General features: G+C 45.6%; 1 protein-coding gene across 1 annotated transcript in view; it reads left to right on the top strand.

Moving 5' to 3' along the window:
- Positions 1-12866: 12866 nt before the first annotated feature.
- The window catches only part of LOC138638604 (ribonuclease H1-like), a 176061-nt gene continuing 168155 nt past the window's right edge, over positions 12867-20772 (top strand). Inside the window, exon 1 of the mRNA XM_069728045.1 lies at positions 12867-12948. Within this exon, the coding sequence (XP_069584146.1) occupies positions 12911-12948 (38 nt within the window). The 5' untranslated portion in view covers positions 12867-12910. The remainder of the gene's footprint in view (positions 12949-20772) is intronic.

The raw sequence follows: 20772 nt of genomic DNA, 5'->3' as shown, positions 1-20772 counted from the left end.
TTGCCAGGCGCTGTGGTTTTTTCTTGGAGCCCTTGCAGTATCCTATTCCATTGAGAGGAATTGATGCTACGCCTTTGGCCAAGAATAAGCCTCAGTACTGGACTCAATTGACCATGTGCATGGCTCCTGCACATCAGGATGATATTCGCTTTTTGGTGTTGCATAATCTGCATGATGTGTTCGTTTTGGGGTTGCCATGGCTACAGGTCCATAATCCAGTATTGGATTGGAAATCTATGTCTGTGTCCAGCTGGGGTTGTCAGGGGGTACATGGTGATGTTCCATTGCTGTCAATTTCGCCTTCCACTCCTTCTGAAGTCCCTGAGTTTTTATCAGATTACCGGGATGTATTTGAAGAGCCCAAATCTGGTGCCCTACCTCCTCATAGGGATTGCGACTGTGCTATTAATTTGATTCCTGGTAGTAAGTTTCCTAAGGGCCGTCTGTTTAATTTATCTGTGCCAGAGCACGCCGCTATGCGGAGTTATATAAAGGAATCCTTGGAGAAGGGTCATATTCGTCCGTCGTCGTCACCATTGGGAGCAGGGTTCATTTTTGTGGCCAAGAAGGATGGTTCTTTGAGACCTTGTATTGATTACCGCCTTCTTAATAAGATCACAGTCAAATTTCAGTATCCTTTGCCGCTGCTGTCTGATTTATTTGCTCGGATTAAGGGGGCTAGTTGGTTCACCAAGATAGATCTTCGAGGGGCGTATAATCTTGTGCGAATTAAACAGGGTGATGAATGGAAAACAGCATTTAATACGCCCGAGGGCCATTTTGAGTACCTGGTTATGCCATTCGGGCTTTCTAATGCTCCATCTGTGTTTCAGTCCTTTATGCATGACATCTTCCGAGAGTACCTGGATAGATTTATGATTGTATATTTGGATGACATTTTGGTCTTTTCGGATGATTGGGAGTCTCATGTGAAGCAGGTCAGAATGGTGTTCCAGGTCCTTCGTGCAAATTCCTTGTTTGTGAAGGGGTCAAAGTGTCTCTTTGGAGTTCAGAAGGTTTCATTTTTGGGTTTCATTTTTTCCCCTTCTACTATCGAGATGGACCCTGTTAAAGTTCAGGCCATTTACGATTGGACTCAGCCGACATCTGTGAAGAGCTTGCAGAAGTTCCTGGGCTTTGCTAATTATTATCGTCGCTTCATCGCTAACTTTTCCTGTATTGCTAAACCGTTGACTGATTTGACCAAGAAAGGTGCTGATGTGGTCAATTGGTCCTCTGCGGCTGTAGCGGCTTTTCAGGAGTTGAAGCGTCGTTTTGCTTCTGCCCCTGTGTTGTGCCAGCCAGATGTTTCGCTCCCTTTTCAGGTGGAGGTTGATGCTTCTGAAATTGGAGCAGGGGCTGTTTTGTCGCAAAGAATTTCTGATGGCTCGGTGATGAAACCCTGTGCCTTCTTTTCTAGAAAATTCTCGCCTGCTGAGCGCAATTATGATGTGGGCAATCGGGAGTTGTTGGTCATGAAGTGGGCATTCGAGGAGTGGCGACATTGGCTTGAAGGAGCTAAACATCGCGTGGTGGTCTTGACGGATCACAAGAATTTGACTTATCTCGAGTCTGCCAAACGGTTGAATCCTAGACAGGCTCAATGGTCGCTCTTTTTCTCCCGTTTTGATTTTGTGGTTTCATACCTTCCGGGATCTAAGAATGTGAAGGCTGATGCCCTGTCAAGGAGTTTTGTGCCTGACTCTCCGGGTGTTCCGGAGCCGGCGGGTATTCTTAAAGAAGGGGTAATTTTGTCTGCCATTTCCCCTGATTTGCGGCGTGTGCTACAAATGTTTCAGGCTGATAGACCTGACCGTTGTCCTACGGAGAAACTGTTTGTCCCTGATAGATGGACTGGTAGAGTTATCTCGGAGATTCATTGTTCAGTATTGGCTGGTCATCCTGGAATCTTTGGTACCAGAGATTTGGTGGCTAGATCTTTTTGGTGGCCTTCTTTGTCACGGGATGTGCGTTCTTTTGTGCAGTCCTGTGGGATTTGTGCTCGGGCTAAGCCCTGCTGTTCTCGTGCCAGTGGGTTGCTTTTGCCCTTGCCGATTCCGAAGAGGCCCTGGACGCATATTTCCATGGATTTTATTTCTGATCTCCCTGTTTCTCAAAAGATGTCGGTCATTTGGGTGGTTTGTGATCGCTTCTCTAAGATGGTCCATTTGGTACCCTTATCTAAACTGCCTTCCTCCTCTGATTTGGTGCCATTGTTTTTCCAGCATGTGGTTCGTTTGCATGGCATTCCGGAGAACATCATCTCGGACAGAGGTTCCCAGTTTGTTTCGAGGTTTTGGCGGTCCTTTTGCGCTAAGATGGGCATTGATTTGTCTTTTTCTTCGGCTTTCCATCCTCAGACTAATGGCCAAACCGAACGAACTAATCAGACTTTGGAGACATATCTGAGATGCTTTGTTTCTGCTGATCAGGATGATGGGGTGTCCTTCTTGCCTTTGGCTGAGTTCGCCCTTAATAATCGGGCCAGCTCGGCTACTTTAGTTTCTCCTTTTTTCTGCAATTCTGGTTTCAATCCTCGTTTCTCTTCAGGGCAGGTTGAGCCTTCGGACTGTCCTGGTGTGGATGCGGTGGTGGACAGGTTGCCGCAGATTTGGACTCATGTGGTGGACAATTTGACATTGTCCCAGGAGAAGGCTCAACGTTTCGCTAACCGCCGGCGTTGTGTTGGTCCCTGACTTCATGTTGGGGATTTGGTTTGGTTGTCATCTCGTCACGTTCCTATGAAGGTTTCCTCTCCTAAGTTTAAGCCTCGTTTCATTGGACCATATAAGATTTCTGAGGTTGTTAATCCTGTGTCATTTCGTTTGGACCTTCCAGCTTCTTTTGCCATCCATAATGTGTTCCATAGGTCGTTGTTGCGGAGATACGTGGCGCCTATGGTTCCCTCTGTTGATCCTCCTGCCCCGATGTTGGTCGAGGGGGAGTTGGAGTATGTGGTGGAGAAGATTTTGGATTCTCGTGTTTCGAGACGGAAACTCCAGTACCTGGTCAAGTGGAAGGGTTATGGTCAAGAAGATAATTCCTGGGTTTTTGCCTCTGATGTTCATGCTGTCAATCTTGTTCGTGCCTTTCATTTGGCTCATCCTGATCGGCCTGGGGGCTCTGGTGAGGGTTCGGTGACCCCTCCTCAAGGGGGGGGTACTGTTGTGAATTCTGTTGTCGAACTCCCTCCTGTGGTCGTGAATGGTACTTCGGCGAGTTCTGTCTATGGGCTCCCTCTGGTGGTTATGAGTGAAGCTGCTGCTTCTGAGGTTCTTTACACAGGTGACGTGGTTTATCCTTTGGTTGGCTTCTCTATTTAACTCCACTCAGATCGTTACTCCATGCCAGCTGTCAATGTTTTAGCATTGGTTCAGTTCGCTCCTGGATCTGCCTGGTGACCTGTCTTCTTCTGCAGAAGCTAAGTTCCTTATTGTTGTTTTTGCTCATTGTTTCTTTGTCCAGCTGGTTATCCTGATTTTGTCTTGCTAGCTGGAAGATCTGGGATGCAGAGTGGCCCCCCCCCCCCCCCGCACCGTGAGTCGGTGCGGAGGTCTTTTTTGCACACTCTGCGTGGTCTTTTGTAGGTTTTTGTGCTGACCGCAAAGATTCCTTTCCTATCCTCTGTCTATTTAGTAAGTCTGGCCTCTCTTTGCTGAAACCTATTTCATTTCTGAGTTTGTGACTTTCATCTTTTCTCACAGTCATTATATGTGGGGGGCTGCCTATTCCTTTGGGGAATTTCTCTGAGGCAAGGTAGGCTTTATTTTCTATCTCTAGGGCTAGCTAGCTCTGAGGCTGTGACGAGGCGCCTAGGGAGCGTCAGGAGCGCTCCACTGCTATTTTTAGTGTGTGTGATAGGATTAGGGCTTGCGGTCAGCAGAGCTCCCACATCCCAGAGCTCGTCCTGTATGAGTTTAACTATCAGGTCGGGTGCTCCTATCCACCAGGTCATAACAGGATGCCATGGAATTAGTTGTTAGGTGAGTATAACTGTTTTATTTTTAAATAAAAATGGAAAAGTGTGTTTTGTTTTTATTTCAAATAAAATACTTTATTCTGGATGTGTGTTTATTTACAATACAACTATAGGATTAGTAATGGATAGGTGTCTTATAGACTCCTCTCCATTACTAATCTGTGGCCTTGATGCCACCAGACAATACAAAGGTGACATCAACCCCACACATATTACCCCACTTGCCGTTGCTACAGGATAAGTGGGAAGAGCAAAGTGCCAGAATTGGCGCATCTAATAGATGTCCTTTCCTGTGCGGCCGCGGGCTACTATTTTTAGGCTGTGGGGGCAAATATTCAATGGCCCCTTACCAGTCTGAGAATATCAATCCCCAAGTGTCTGCTTTTGCAAGGCTGGTTGTTATTAACCCCTTTCTGATGTTGGGCGTAATAATACACCCACGTCGGGATCCCTCCCTTTGATGTGAGCTCCGATGCTCTGTAAACCATCCGCGGCTGTTAACCCGTTAAGTGCTGCTGTCAATTTCTGTCATTTAACTCGCACTTCTGGGAAGCGTGCTGGAAATCCTGCCCTTTGGTGACCCCATCACGTGATCGTGGGTCACCGATTACTTGGCATGACAACCAGAGGTCTCCAGCAGACCTCTATGGTTGTTATAGCCAGATTGCTATGAACGCTGCCCAGTGGTTGGCACTCATAGTAATTGAGCATTTCTGCTACATACAGGCGATTTGATCATGGCATGTACTGTATGTAGCAGAGCCTATCGGACAACTGCAGCTTCTAGTCTCACAAAAAAGTTTTAAAAAATATAAGAAAAATATAATTTCAAATCACTTCCCTTTCGCCCGATTCAAAATAAAACTATAAAAAAAATCAATTGTACACATATTTGGTATCTCCGCTTTTGGAATTGCCCAATCTAGCAATATAAAAAAAGAATTAACCCAATCATTAAATGGCGTAACGAGAAAAAAAGTCAAAACTCCAGAATTATTATTTTTTGGTTGTCACTACATTGCAATAAAATGCGATTAAAGGCAATGAAAAGATCGTATCTACACCAAAATGGAATCAATAAACATGTAAGCTTGACGCACAAAAAAAGCCCTTGTGAAGGGTTAAACTAAGAAAAATTAAAGCAGGCTTCATGTTTTAAGATAAATGTTGTTACTAGGTAAAGTTCACAGCTGTTATGAGACCTTAATTGTTTCAACCTGGACAGGACTTGAGACTGAGGCCGGGATCACACATGCGAGAAACACGTCCGTATCTCGCATGTGAAAACCAAACATTGGCGCCGGCACTTCGTAGCAGAGCGTGCGGCTCCATGTGTTGCTATGCGGCTGCACGCTCCGCTCCACAGTGCCGGCGCCAGAGCTTGGATTTCACATGCGAGACACGGACGTGTTTCTCGCATGTGTGATCCCGGCCTGAGTGTGTATTGTTCTACGAGACTTTGACGTACAGACTGTTCCTGCATTCTTATAGGTTAAGAACTGTGAGCGTGTTCTTATGCTGATTGGTTGAAGTATAACTTCTATGATTATGAAAAGTGATACACAATAAACGGGGGCCAGAGATCTGCTCGATCCTGATATGTCTCCGTCTGGTCATTTTCAGTTGCCGGCAATGCTCTGTAGATCAATTTGAAAGTCACTGTGTAAACCGTGAGGCCGGCGTCACACTAGCGAGTTTTATGGATGTATGCATCCATTGCATTGCACACGGCCCAATGATTCTCTATGGCCCAGCTCCTATCTGCCATATTTTACGGATCTTGTATGGCCATAGAAAATCGCAGCATGCTGTGTTTGTCACCGTATTGCGCAAAAAAACGCCAATGAAAGTCTATGGGGCAAGAAAAATACGGATTACACACGGACCAGCAGTGTGACTTGCGAGAAATACGCAGCGGTGTTCTCTAGAAAAGCCGGCAATTCAGTGCGGTGTACAGTAAAATCACACTGACAGAATAGAATAGAATAGCTAGAATAAATGTGTGCACATAGAATAGGTATATATATATATATATATATATATATATATGTTAGTGGGACACACACACATATATATATATATTTATATTTAATTCAGCGCTGGATAGCAGAAAAGCTGGTAATTCAATTGCTGGCTTTTCATATCTCCTTCACAAACCCGACAGGATATGAGACATGGTTTACATACAGTAAACCATCTCATATCCCTTCTTTTGAACTTGAGCCTGGGAAAATATTCTGAAATGTTCCCAGGCTCGAGTTCATATGAGTTCATCCAGCAGAGGGCGCATCACCGCGACTCGAAGTAACTACAGTAACTAATACAAGAGAAGATAGTATTCTGCTACAGATGGATCTGGATAAGTTGGAAACTTGGGCTGAAAGGTGGCAGATGAGGTTTAACAATGATAAATGTAAGGTTATACACATGGGAAGAAGGAATCAATATCACCATTACACACTGAATGGGAAACCACTGGGTAAATCTGACAGGGAGAAGGACATGGGGATCCAAGTTAATGATAAACTTACCTGGAGCAGCCAGTGCCAGGCAGCAGCTGCCAAGGCAAACAGGATCATGGGGTGCATTAAAAGAGGTCTGGATACACATGATGAGAGCATTATACTGCCTCTGTACAAATCCCTAGTTAGACCGCACATGGAGTACTGTGTCCAGTTTTGGGCACCGGTGCTCAGGAAGGATATAATGGAACTAGAGAGAGTACAAAGGAGGGCAACAAAATTAATAAAGGGGATGGGAGAACTACAATACCCAGATAGATTAGCGAAATTAGGATTATTTAGTTTAGAAAAAAGACGACTGAGGGGCGATCTAATAACCATGTATAAGTATATAAGGGGACAATACAAATATCTCGTTGAGGATCTGTTTATACCAAGGAAGGTGACGGGCACAAGGGGGCATTCTTTGCGTCTGGAGGAGAGAAGGTTTTTCCACCAACATAGAAGAGGATTCTTTACTGTTAGGGCAGTGAGAATCTGGAATTGCTTGCCTGAGGAGGTGGTGATGGCAAACTCAGTTGAGGGGTTCAAGAGAGGCCTGGATGTCTTCCTGGAGCAGAACAATATTGTATCATACAATTATTAGGTTCTGTAGAAGGACGTAGATCTGGGGATTTATTATGATGGAATATAGGCTGAACTGGATGGACAAATGTCTTTTTTCGGCCTTACTAACTATGTTACTATGTTACAGTACATTCCCCTGCATTCCATTAATTCACCAAGTTTTACAGACAGGAGCACAGCTGCATTAGCAGAGCTCCTGGGTGTAAAATGATTTAATACCTTCAGATGGATTTACAGCGTGGGACAAGACTGAACGACGGAAGGAATGGAATATTGTTGTTTGTTTTTTTAACTTTGCTTCAGGTGACAAGGGTCTTCAGGTGGATTAAGAGTATAATAAAATATTAAATCACCATGTGTCTTTATTTCATTAAAATAATTTTTAATAATGTTTGTGTGTTTTATTAACCATTTCGTACTATTGGATTAATAATGGATAGGTGTCATAATTGACGGCTCTCCATTATTAACCTGGCTTAATGTCACCTTACAATAGCAAGGTGATATTAACCCTTCATTACCCCATATCCCACCACTACACGGGAGTGGGAAGAGAGAGGCTAAGTGCCAGAATAGGCGCATCTTCCAGATGTGCCTTTTCTGGGGTGGCTGGGGGAAGATGTTTTTAGCCGGGGGGGGGGGGGGGGGGATTTAACCCTTTAATTTAATAGCTAGAGACCCCAAATTTTACACAGAGACACTTGTTACATTAGTAGAGAGGAATATGTAATAAAAGAAGGGATATGAGATGGTTTACTGTATGTAAACCATGTCTCATCCTGTAGGGTTTGTGAAGGAGATAGAAAAAGCCGGCAATTGAATTACCGGCTTTTCTGCTATCTAGCACTGTATGAAATATAAATATATATATATATATATATGTGTCTCACTGACATATACATATATATATATAGACTGTATATGTTTTTAATATTTGAGCCGATGGATCCATGATATGTCCATTTTTCAAGCCTGTGAGAAAAAAATCGCTGTACGGAAGCCATACGGATGACACACGGATAAATTTGTGCGCAAAAATCGCATCCTCGCATTGAATATGGAACAGTGTTTTGGGACAATTACTGCGTATTACGGCTGTAAAAAACGGACCGTATTTTCATACGCTGAGTGTGACGCCGGCCTGAAAGGTCACTTCAGATCCTCCCTCAACACCCTCACCCAGCCCCAAATCACGAAAAATGGAGACCCTACAGGTCTCGGAAAATAGCGCCTTTTTTTTTTTACCGAAGTTCGGAGTTTTTTTCACCACTTAACCCTTTAACGACCAGAGGTATTTTTGCTTTTGCATTTTCATTCTTTGCTCCCCTTCTTTCCAGAGCTATAACTTTTTTCTTTTTTAAGTCAAAATGACCATGTGAGGCCTTGTTTTTTGCAGGGCATGTTATACTTTTGAACATCACCATTGGTTTTAACATATCGTGTACTGGAAAACAGGAAAGAAATTCCAAGTGCTGTGAAATTGCAAAAAAAAGTGCTATCTCATAGTCGTTTTTTTTTTTACCATGTTCACTAAATGCTAAAACTGACCTGCCATTGTGATTCTCCAGGTCATTATGAGTTCATAGACACCAAACATGTCTAGGTGGTACTTTTTTATTTAAGTGGTGAAAAAAAATTCCAAAGTTTGTGACAAAAAAAAAAGTTGCCCCATATTCTGATACCTGTAGCGTCTCCATTTTCTGTGATCTCAGTTTGGGTCGGAGCTTATTTTTTGCGTGCCGAGCTGCCATTTTTAATGACCCCATTTTGATGCAGATACAATCTTTTGGTCGCCCGTTGCATTTTAATGCAATGTTTCGGCGACCAAAAAAAGGTAATTCTGGCATTTTAATTTTTTTCTTGTTACCCCGTTTAACGATCGGGTTAATTCTTTTTTTTTTTTATATTGATAGATCGGGCGATTCTGAACGCGGCGATACCAAATATGTGTATGTTTGATTTGAACTTTTATATTTTATTTTAATATTTTTAAAAGCATTCTTTTCTACTTTTTGCATGCTTCAATAGTCTCTATGAGAAGAACATAGAGGCGATGATCAGATCACCTGTACGTAGCAGAAATGCTCACTTGCTATGAGTGCCGACCACTGGGCGGCGCTCATAGCAATCCGGCTATGACAACCATAGAGGTCTGCTGAAGACTTCTGATTGTCATGCCAACCCATTGGTGACCCACGATCACATGACAGGGTCATCGATGGGTGGGATTTCTGGCGCGAGTTATGTCCCACTGTCAGAGATTGACAGCAGTATTTAATTAGTTAACAGCCGCTGGTGGATCGCAATTCCACTCTCAGCTGTTGCGGACACATGTCAACTGTATAAATCAGCTGTCATGTGCCCGGAAAGGTGCAGGCTCAGCGCCGGAGTCCGCACCACACGGGGAGTCAGACATCGCCATACATATTACGCCCAATGTCGGAAAGACCTAGACATGTTTGGTGTCTATGAACTCTTAATGACTTGGAGAATCATAGTGGCAGGTCAGTTTTAGCATTTAGTGAACATGGCAAAAAAAAAAAGTGGAATTGCACTTTTTTTGCAATTTCACCTCACTTGGAATTTTTTCCCATTTTCCAGTACACGATATTTTAAAACCTATGGTGTTGTTGTTCAAAAGTACAACCTGTCCAGCAGAAAACAAGCCCTCACACAGCCATTTTGACCAAAAAAAAAAAAAGTTATGGCTCTGGGAAGAATGGGAGCAAAAAACGAAAACACAAAAATGGAAAATGACCCAGGGGCTAAATAATAAAAAAAAAACAGCTTGGGGAACCCTCTGCTCTTGATAACCAGCCTTGCTAACCCTGACTGCTGTGGGTTGCAGCCCGCAGCTGTCAGTTTTGCCTGACTGGTTATCAAAAATACAGGGGAACCCACACCGTTTTATTTATTTATAGCTCAGGCGACGGCTGATGAATACTCCCGTAAGCCGCTGCCTGCTCTCACTGGTGTAGTCTGATGGGAGCAGTAGTCCTATCAGCCGCCGCCTGCTCATGCTGTTATCATTTGAATACAACTCTCAACATTGTCCCCTGCTAGGGCTAATTACTCGCAGAGCAGGGGAGAATGAGGAGAATGGTCTTGCGATACCTGTAAGGTCCGTCTCACACGTCCAGATAATTCTGGTACCGGAGAAAACGGTACCGGAGTTATCCGTGTCCGTGTGCTCACGTAGGCCATCCGTGTGGGATCCGTGTGATGTCCGTGAGTACGTTTTTAGGGTCTGTGTGCTGTACGTGTGCTGTACGTATGTCCGTGTCCGTGTATTGCAACAATTTGTACACGAACAGCACACGGATGGCACACAGACAGCATCCGTGTGCGGTACGTGTTTACACAGACCCATTGACTTTAATGGGTCCGTGTGATCCGTGCGCTCCCACGAACACTGACATGTCTCCGTGTTTTGCAAACGGACACACGGTCCGTGAAAACACGCTGACATGTGCAGAGACACATTTATTTTAATGTGTCTACGTCAGTCAGTGTCTCCGGTATGTGAGGAAACTGTCACCACATGTACCGGAGCCACTGACGTGTGAAACCGGCCTAAGGCTGGGTTCACATTGCGTTACTGCAGTCCGTTCAATGCATGCGTTAATCGGACTGCGTTAATGCAAGTGCCGAAAAAGATCGCGTTATGTAATCGCTCTAGCGCAGATGCTCTATCTTCGCTAGTGGTGACAGACCTGGAAACGCTGCAGCCCGCGTGCGAGGGTCCGTCACAGAAGGACGGCGCATCGCTAGTGCATGCCCATTATGGCATGCGTTGGCAATGCGCCCGATAATAGGGGTTAATGGCAGCATTAACAGACTGCGTTACACCGCAGTGTAACGCAGTCCGTCTAACAGACCGCCATAACTAAATGGGAACCGAGCCTAACACTGCTTCCCAGGCACTGGTACGTATGTTACTGATGCGTCACACATGGGCTGCACACGGTTGCCACACGTATGCCACAAGTATTACACACATGGGCACTGATATCTCCGGTACTGGTTTTTCCGGTACTGGAAATATCAGGACGTGTAAAACCATCTTTAAATGGTACATCCGGAACTTTGCGAAAAACAAAACATATCTCCAAGCACTAACAGGCAGGTAGTTGCTATCTCCGTGCTTGTTGTTCTTGGTGCCATTCATCGCCGGCACAAGGCGCTTCTGCTTGGGATTAAGGCTGCTTTCACACATCAGGTTTTTGGTTTCAGGCACAATCCGGCAAATTTGCTAAAAAACGGATCTGGTGTAAATAGTGAAAAGACGGATGCAAACTGATGCATCGAATCCGTTTTTTAGCCGGATCCGGCTCTATGTACTGGAGAGAGAGAGAGAGAGGGAGACGGAGAGGGAGAGAGATTTCTCTATGCTAGAATCAAAAACAAAGCTTCTGGGCATGCTCGGTGTGTTAAAAACGGATTCGGTCACCGGAAATGTTCTATCACACATCAGTTCCATGCGTTTATTGCCGGAAACGTCCCTTCAGGCTTTTTCGCCGGACACAAAAAACGTTGCAGGAGACGTTTTTTGAATCCGGCAAAAAAGCCTGAAGGGACGGATCCGGCACAAAACGGATGAAACGCATGTCCTTCAGACACAATCCGGCAGTAATACAACTCTATGGGGAAAAACGGATCAGGCATCAGAAAAAAACTGATCCAGATTGTGCCTGAAACCAAAAACCTGATGTGTGAAAGCAGCCTCAGCTGCTTCTGCAGTCGTTGCATAATGTCGATAGAGCGACATTTTCTTTTCCACTTTGTCCTGTCGATGGGGCACAACTTCCAACGTCATTTTGATTGACAGTTGGCTCCCCCAGTTAGGCAGTGTAAATCCAGCTGCCAATCAGAATGTAGCCAAAGTTCTGCACCATCAACAGAGTGAAGTGGAAATGAAAACGCCGTTCTGTCGACATAACCTCAGCAGAGGCAGCTGAATCCCCAGCAGGAGCGGTCTGTGACCGCTTTGTGCCGGCGATGAATGGCGCTGGGCACAACAGGCAGGAAAGTAGCAACTCCCTACCTGTTAGCGCTTAGGTACAGTTTTTGTTTTTCACTAAATCCCGGATATCCCCTCTAAAAAACCAATGTTGGAATTATGTAAATTTATTTTCGCATTTTCATAGCACTTGGATTTTCTTATGGTCAAATAATTGGCGTCATTCATGTAAAAAGAGAAAATCCCGTAAAAAAAAAAATCCTCATACGGGCTGATTGGATGGAAAAAAATAAATAAATATGGCCCTTGCATGGAATGGAGTAAAAAAAAATTAAAAAGGATTTCTAAAGTGCTATGAAAAGCCTGCAGTCACTTTGTGTGTGAACAGAGCCTGACGAGCGGTGATTGTGCAACGCGCACACTGTCACGATTCTCCTGTAGTCCCAGCACGAGGGGTGAGCGCCATTTGTACACTTGTGTCCTCCTGACTAGATTCTGACCCTTCTCTCAATGTTCTTCGTGTTCTGCTTAGAAAACCCCTTTAACAAGAAGCCATTTGCAATGTGTCTAGTGTTTTTTTTACAGGCACTTAGCAATTTAGCCACTAAAGAATCTGAGAACAGCACTTTAAAGGATGAATATATTTATCAGTGAGTCGGGAGTTGTTTTAGGAGCTGAGCCCATTTTCCTGCCTGTCTGCCAATATTATTTTGGCATATTGGTTTAGGAAGCCATGATAGTAAGAGATGACAGGAGACTCCCCCTCACACGTGTCAGGTACAATGTCCGCCTCTATATAAAGCCTGGAGCTGAGGGGCCCATCACTCCCTACAGCGCCGGCCAGTATTGGAGAACGTACAGCGGTCTCCTCAGCTCATCGCCATGTCTGGAAGACGTCAGCAAGGAGCCTACAGGAACTGGTGAGGAGCCGGGGCCATGACTGCTAGGTACACTACTGCGAGGGGGCAGAGACATTACTGTAGCTCTGCCCGCTCAGGAGCTGTGGGTGGATTAGGTTTCATTGCGGCAGAAGGAGAGAACTGCGCAGTGTGAGTCTGTCATGTCGGTAATTATAACTGCGGAGTTTCGCTGTCGCCGCTGGCTAAATACACTGCGGGCAATTTCGGCGGGAATTGGAAATCACAAGACTCCGCCCACGAAGAGTAAATGGCGGGAAAAGAGGGCCCAAAATGGCGGGAGGAGCGGGAACAAGATGACGACCAGGCACCTCCATATTTTTTTTTTTTTTTTTTTCCCCAGCAGCAGGAAATCGGGCACGTGGAAAGGGCTAAATAAATAGTAGCACATAGCTCATGTTCAGTACTCATGATTGCACCAGGTATACAAGGACGTAGATCTGGGTATTTATTATGATGGAATATAGGCTGAACTGGATGGACAAATGTCTTTTTTCGGCCTTACTAACTATGTTACTATGTTACATGAGGTGGACATTCATGTGCCATCTTTACAAGGAAGTGGTGCACACTGAGCTTGGTACTGTTTACAGAATTATGTAAGTTACTGTAAAAAAAAAATGAAAGTTGCGCAAAATATTGTTTGGCCCATTTCATGCTCTGTTATTGGATTTGTTAACTCGCCCTGTTCGTAAAATCTGTTTAATGTACTTTAGGTATAAAAAAAAAAAAAAAATTGCATTCCTTATCAGCCTCCACCTTGTCTGCTAATGTGCAGAGGTCACTGTGTGGCTGGAACTTGTGGAAAGCCCTATAGGTCACTGTCATCTAATGATGTGCCCTGTTTCCCAACTTCATTGGTAGAAGGAAAGTGGAGGTTATTAACCCCTTCATGACCCAGCCTATTTTGACCTTAAAGACCTTGCCGTTTTTTGCAATTCTGACCAGTGTCCCTTTATGAGGTAATAACTCAGGAACGCTTCAACGGATCCTAGCGGTTCTGAGATTGTTTTTTCGTGACATATTGGGCTTCATGTTAGTGGTAAATTTAGGTCAATAAATTCTGCATTTATTTGTGATAAACACGGAAATTTGGCAAAAATTTTGAAAATTTCGCAATTTTCACATTTTGAATTTTTATTCTGTTAAACCAGAGAGATATGTGACACAAAATAGTTAATAAATAACATTTCCCACATGTTTACTTTACATCAGCACAATTTTGGAAACAAAATTTTTTTTTGTTAGGAAGTTATAAGGGTTAAAATTTGACCAGCGATTTGTCATTTTTACAACGAAATTTACAAAACCATTTTTTTTAGGGACCACCTCACATTTGAAGTCAGTTTGAGGGGTCTATATGGCTGAAAATACCCAAAAGTGACACCATTCTAAAAACTGCACCCCTCAAGGTACTCAAAACCACATTCAAGAAGTTTATTAACCCTTCAGGTGCTTCACAGCAGCAGAAGCAACATGGAAGGAAAAAATGAACATTTAACTTTTTAGTCACAAAAATTATCTTTTAGCAACAATTTTTTTATTTTCCCAATGGTAAAAGGAGAAACTGAACCACGAAAGTTGTTGTCCAATTTGTCCTGAGTACGCTGATACCTCATATGTGGGGGTAAACCACTGTTTGGGCGCACGGCAGGGCTTGGAAGGGAAGGAGCGCCATTTGACTTTTTGAATCAAAAATTGGCTCCACTCTTTAGCGGACACCATGTCACGTTTGGAGAGCCCCCGTGTGCCTAAAAATTGGAGCTCCCCCACAAATGACCCCATTTTGGAAACTAGACGCCCCAAGGAACTTATCTAGATGCATAGTGAGCACTTTGAACCCCCAGGTGCTTCACAAATTGATCCGTAAAAATGAAAAAGTACTTTTTTTTCACAAAAAAATTCTTTTAGCCTCAATTTTTTCATTTTCACATGGGCAACAGGATAAAATGGATCCTAAAATGTGTTGGGCAATTTCTCCTGAGTACACCAATACCTCACATGTGGGGGTAAACCACTGTTTGGGCACATGGTAAGGCTCGGAAGGGAAGGAGCGCCATTTGACTTTTTGAATGAAAAATTATTTCCATCGTTAGCGGACACCATGTCGCGTTTGGATAGCTCCTGTGTGCCTAAACATTGGCGCTCCCCCACAAGTGACCCCATTTTGGAAACTAGACCCCCCAAGGAACTTATTTAGATGCCTAGTGAGCACTTTAAACCCTCAGGTGCTTCACAAATTGATCTGTAAAAATGAAAAAGTACTTTTTTTTTCACAAAAAAATTATTTTCGCCTCAATTTTTTCATTTTCACATGGGCAGTAGGATAAAATGGATCATAAAATTTGTTGGGCAATTTCTCCCGAGTACGCCGATACCTCATATGTGGGGGTAAACCACTGTTTGGGCACACGGCAGGGCTCGGAAGGGAAGGCGCGCCATTTGACTTTTTGAATGGAAAATTAGCTCCAATTGTTAGCGGACACCATGTCGCGTTTGGAGAGCCCCCTGTGTGCCTAAACATTGGAGCTCCCCCACAAGTGACCCCATTTTGGAAACTAGACCCCCCAAGGAACTTATCTAGATGCATATTGAGCACTTTAAACCCCCAGGTGCTTCACAGAAGTTTATAACGCAGAGCCATGAAAATAAAAAATAATTTTTCTTTCCTCAAAAATGATTTTTTAGCCTGGAATTTCCTATTTTGCCAAGGATAATGGGAGAAATTGGACCCCAAATATTGTTGTCAGTTTGTCCTGAGTACGCTGATACCCCATATGTGGGGGTAAACCACTGTTTGGGCGCACGGCAGGGCTCGGAAGGGATGGCACGCCATTTGGCTTTTTAAATGGAAAATTAGCTCCAATCATTAGCGGACACCATGTCACGTTTGGAGAGCCCCTGTGTGCTTAAACATTGGAGATCCCCCAGAAATGACACCATTTTGGAAACTAGACCCCCAAAGGAACTAATCTAGATGTGTGGTGAGGACTTTGAACCCCCAAGTGCTTCACAGAAGTTTATAACGCAGAGCCATGAAAATAAAAAAAAAAATTATTTTCTCAAAAATTATCTTTTAGCCTGCAATTTTTTATTTTCCCAAGGGTAACAGGAGAAATTTGACCCCAAAAGTTGTTGTCCAGTTTCTCCTGAGTACGCTGATACCCCATATGTGGGGGTAAATCACTGTTTGGGCACATGCCGGGGCTCGGAAGTGAAGTAGTGACGTTTTGAAATGCAGACTTTGATGGAATGCTCTGTGGGCGTCACGTTGCGTTTGCAGAGCCCCTGATGTGGCTTAACAGTAGAAACCCCCCACAAGTGACCCCATTTTGGAAACTAGACCCCCAAAGGAACTTATCTAGATGTGTGGTGAGCACTTTGAACCCCCAAGTGCTTCATAGAAGTTTATAATGCAGAGCCGTGAAAATAATAAATACGTTTTCTTTCCTCAAAAATAATTATTTAGCCCAGAATTTTTTAATTTTCCCAAGGGTAACAGGAGAAATTTGACCCCAAAAGTTGTTGTCCAGTTTCTCCTGAGTACGGTGATACCCCATATGTGGGGGTAAACTACTGTTTGGGCACATGCCGGGGCTTGGAATTGAAGTAGTGACGTTTTGAAATGCAGACTTTGATGGAATGCTCTGCGGGCGTCACGTTGCGTTTGCAGAGCCCCTGATGTGCCTAAACAGTAGAAACCCCCCACAAGTGACCCCATTTTGGAAACTAGACCCTGAAAGGAACTTATCTAGATGTGTGGTGAGCACTTTGAACCCCCAAGTGCTTCATAGAAGTTTATAATGCAGAGCCGTGAAAATAATAAATACGTTTTCTTTCCTCAAAAATAATTATTTAGCCCAGAATTTTTTATTTTCCCAAGGGTTACAGGAGAAATTGGACCCCAAAAGTTGTTGTCCAGTTTCTCCTGAGTACGCTGATACCCCATATGTGGGGGTAAACCACTGTTTGGGCACACGTCGGGGCTCAGAAGGGAAGTAGTGACTTTTGAAATGCAGACTTTGATGGAATGGTCTGCGGGTGTCACGTTGCGTTTGCAGAGCCCCTGGTGTGCCTAAACAGTAGAGACCCCCCACAAGTGACCCCATTTTAGAAACTAGACCCCCCAAGGAACTTATCTAGATATGTGGTGAGCACTTTGAACCCCCAAGTGCTTCACAGACGTTTACAACGCAGAGCCGTGAAAATAAAAAATCATTTTTCTTTCCTCAAAAATTATGTTTTAGCAAGCATTTTTTTAGATTCACAAGGGTAACAGGAGAAATTGGACCCCAGTAATTGTTGCGCAGTTTGTCCTGAGTATGCTGGTACCCCATATGTGGGGGTAAACCACTGTTTGGGCACACGTCAGGGCTCGGAAGTGAGGGAGCACCATTTGACTTTTTGAATACGAGATTGGCTGGAATCAATGGTGGCGCCATGTTGCGTTTGGAGACCCCTGATGTGCCTAAACAGTGGTAACCCCTCAATTCTAACTCCAACACTAACCCCAACACACCCCTAACCCTAATCCCAACTGTAGCCATAATCCTAATCACAAACCTAACCCCAACACACCCCTAACCACAACACACCCCTAACCCTAACCACAACCCTAATTCCAACCCTAACCCTAAGGCCATGTGCCCACGTTGCGGATTCGTGTGAGATATTTCCGCACCATTTTTGAAAAATCTGCGGGTAAAAGGCACTGTGTTTTACCTGCGGATTTTCCGCGGATTTCCAGTGTTTTTTGTGCGGATTTCACCTGCGGATTCCTATTGAGGAACAGGTGTAAAACGCTGCGGAATCCGCACAAAGAATTGACATGCTGCGGAAAATACAACGCAGCGTTCCCGCGCGGTATTTTCCGCACCATGGGCACAGCGGATTTGGTTTTTCATATGTTTACATGGTACTGTAAACCTGATGGAACACTGCTGCGGATCCGCAGCCAAATCCGCACCGTGTGCACATAGCCTAATTCTAAAGGTATGTGCACACGCTGCGGATCCGCAGCAGTTTCCCATGAGTGTACAGTTCAATGTAAACCTATGGGAAACAAAAATCGCTGTACACATGCTGCGGAAAAACTGCACGGAAACGCAGCGGTTTACATTCCGCAGCATGTCACTTCTTTGTGCGGATTCCGCAGCGGTTTTACAACTGCTCCAATAGAAAATCGCAATTGTAAAACCGCAGTGAAATGCGCAGAAAAAAACGCGGTAAATCCGCCATAAATCCGCAGCGGTTTAGCACTGCGGATTTATCAAATCCGCAGCGGAAAAATCCGCAGAGGACCAGAATACGTGTGCACATTCCTAACCCTAACCCTAACCCTACCCCTAACCCTACCCCTAACCCTACCCCTAACCCTAACCCTACCCCTAGCCCTAACCCTAACCCTACCCCTAACCCTAACCCTACCCCTAACCCTAACCCTATTCTAACATTAGTGGAAAAAAAAAAATTTCTTTATTTTTTTATTGTCCCTACCTATGGGGGTGACAAAGGGGGGGGGGTCATTTATTATTTTTTTTATTTTGATCACTGAGATAGATTATATCTCAGTGATCAAAATGCACTTTGGAACGAATCTGCCGGCCGGCAGATTCGGCGGGCGCACTGCGCATGCGCCCGCCATTTTGGAAGATGGCGGCGCCCGGGAGAAGATGGACGGGACCACGGCTGGATCGGTAAGTATGATAGGGTGGGGGGGGACCACGGGGGGGGGGGATCGGAGCACGGGGGGGGGAATCGGAGCGCGGGAGGGGTGGAACGGAGCGCGGGGGGCGTGGAATGGAGCACGGGGGGGCTGGAATGGAGCACGGGGGGGTGGAACGGAGCACGGGGGGGGGTGGATCGGAGTGCAGGGGGGGTGATTGGAGCACGGGGGGGTGATTGGAGCACGGGGGGAGCGGACACGAGCACGGGGGGGGAGCGGAGCACTGGACGGAGGGGAGCCGGAGCAGTGTACCGGCCAGATCGGGGGGGTGGGGGGGCGATCGGAGGGGTGGGGTGGGGGCACACTAGTATTTCCAGCCATGGCCGATGATATTTCAGCATCGGCCATGGCTGGATTGTAATATTTCACCCGTTATAATGGGTGAAATATTACAAATCGCTCTGATTGGCAGTTTCACTTTCAACAGCCAATCAGAGCGATCGTAGCCACGAGGGGGTGAAGCCACCCCCCCTGGGCTAAACTACCACTCCCCCTGTCCCTGAAGATCGGGTGAAATGGGAGTTAACCCTTTCACCCGATCTGCAGGGACGCGATCTTTCCATGACGCCGCATAGGCGTCATGGGTCGGAATGGCACCGACTTTCATGACGCCTACGTGGCGTCATGGGTCGGGAAGGGGTTAAAGGGAACCCGTCACCCCGTTTTTTCAGTAGGAGATAAAAATACCGTTAAATAGGGCCTGAGCTGTGCTTTACAATGGGGTATTTTTTTGTGCCCTGATTCCCTACCTATGCTGCCGAAATACCTTATAAAAGTGGCCTTTTTCGCCTGTCAATCAGGCTGGTCAGGTCGGATGGGCGTGGTCACAGTGATGTTTCTCCCCCACATCTTGCTTATGTTCCCGTTGGTGGCGTAGTGCTTCTCGCATGCGCAAGTGCCGAATGCACTGCGCAGCTGTAGAAAAAGAGCGCGCTCGCCGCTATTCAGCGGTTTCTCGGTGGGCGCGGCCATCTTCCTGAGGCCGCGCGTGCGCAGATGGAGTCTCTTGCTTCCCGGGGCTTCAGGAAAATGGCCGCGGGATGCCGCGCGTGCGCAGATGGACATCGCGGCGGCCATTTTCCTGAAGCCGAGTTCGAACAGCATTTCGGTAGCATAGGTAAGGAATCGGGACAAAAAATACCCTATTGTAAAGCACAGCTCAGGCCCTATTTAAAGGGAACCTGTCACCCCGTTTTTTGAGATTGAGCTATAAATACTGTTAAATAGGGCCTGCGCTGTGTGTTCCTATAGTGTATGTAGTGTACCCCGATTCCCCATGTATGCTGAGAAATAACTTACCAAAGTCGCCGTTTTCGCCTGTCAATCAGGCTGGTCAGGTCGGGAGGGCGTGGTGACATCGCTGGTTCTTCCTCAGCTTTACGTTGGTGGCGTAGTGGTGAAGACACAGCGCGCGATCTGCGCTGTCATCCCTTTCGTCGGTGGGGGTGGCCATCTTCCTGGGGCCGCGCGTGCGCAGATCGAGTGCTCTGCTGCACGGGGCTTCAGGAAAATGGCCGCGGGATGCCGCGCGTGCGCATTAGAGATCGCGGCGGCCATTTTCCCAAAGCCGAGTTTGCATCTCGGCTTTGGGAAAATGGCCGCCGCGATCTCTAATGCGCACGCGCGGCATCCCGCGGCCATTTTCCTGAAGCCCCGTGCAGCAGAGCACTCGATCTGCGCACGCGCGGCCCCAGGAAGATGGCCGCCCCCACCGACGAAAGGGATGACAGCGCAGATCGCGCGCTGTGTCTTCACCACTACGCCACTACGCCACCAACGTAAAGCTGAGGAAGAACCAGCGATGTCACCACGCCCTCCCGACCTGACCAGCCTGATTGACAGGCGAAAACGGCGACTTTGGTAAGTTATTTCTCAGCATACATGGGGAATCGGGGTACACTACATACACTATAGGAACACACAGCGCAGGCCCTATTTAACAGTATTTATAGCTCAATCTCAAAAAACGGGGTGACAGGTTCCCTTTAACGGTATTTTTATCTCCTACTGAAAAAACGGGGTGACCGGTTCCCTTTAATGTTTGTTTTAACCCCTTAGTGACGGGGCCAAATGTTTGAAATCTGACCAGTGTCACTTTATGT

Source organism: Ranitomeya imitator, chromosome 5, assembly GCF_032444005.1.
Source record: "Ranitomeya imitator isolate aRanImi1 chromosome 5, aRanImi1.pri, whole genome shotgun sequence".
Lineage (NCBI taxonomy): Eukaryota > Metazoa > Chordata > Amphibia > Anura > Dendrobatidae > Ranitomeya > Ranitomeya imitator.
This window is presented reverse-complemented; position numbering and strand designations above follow the sequence as displayed.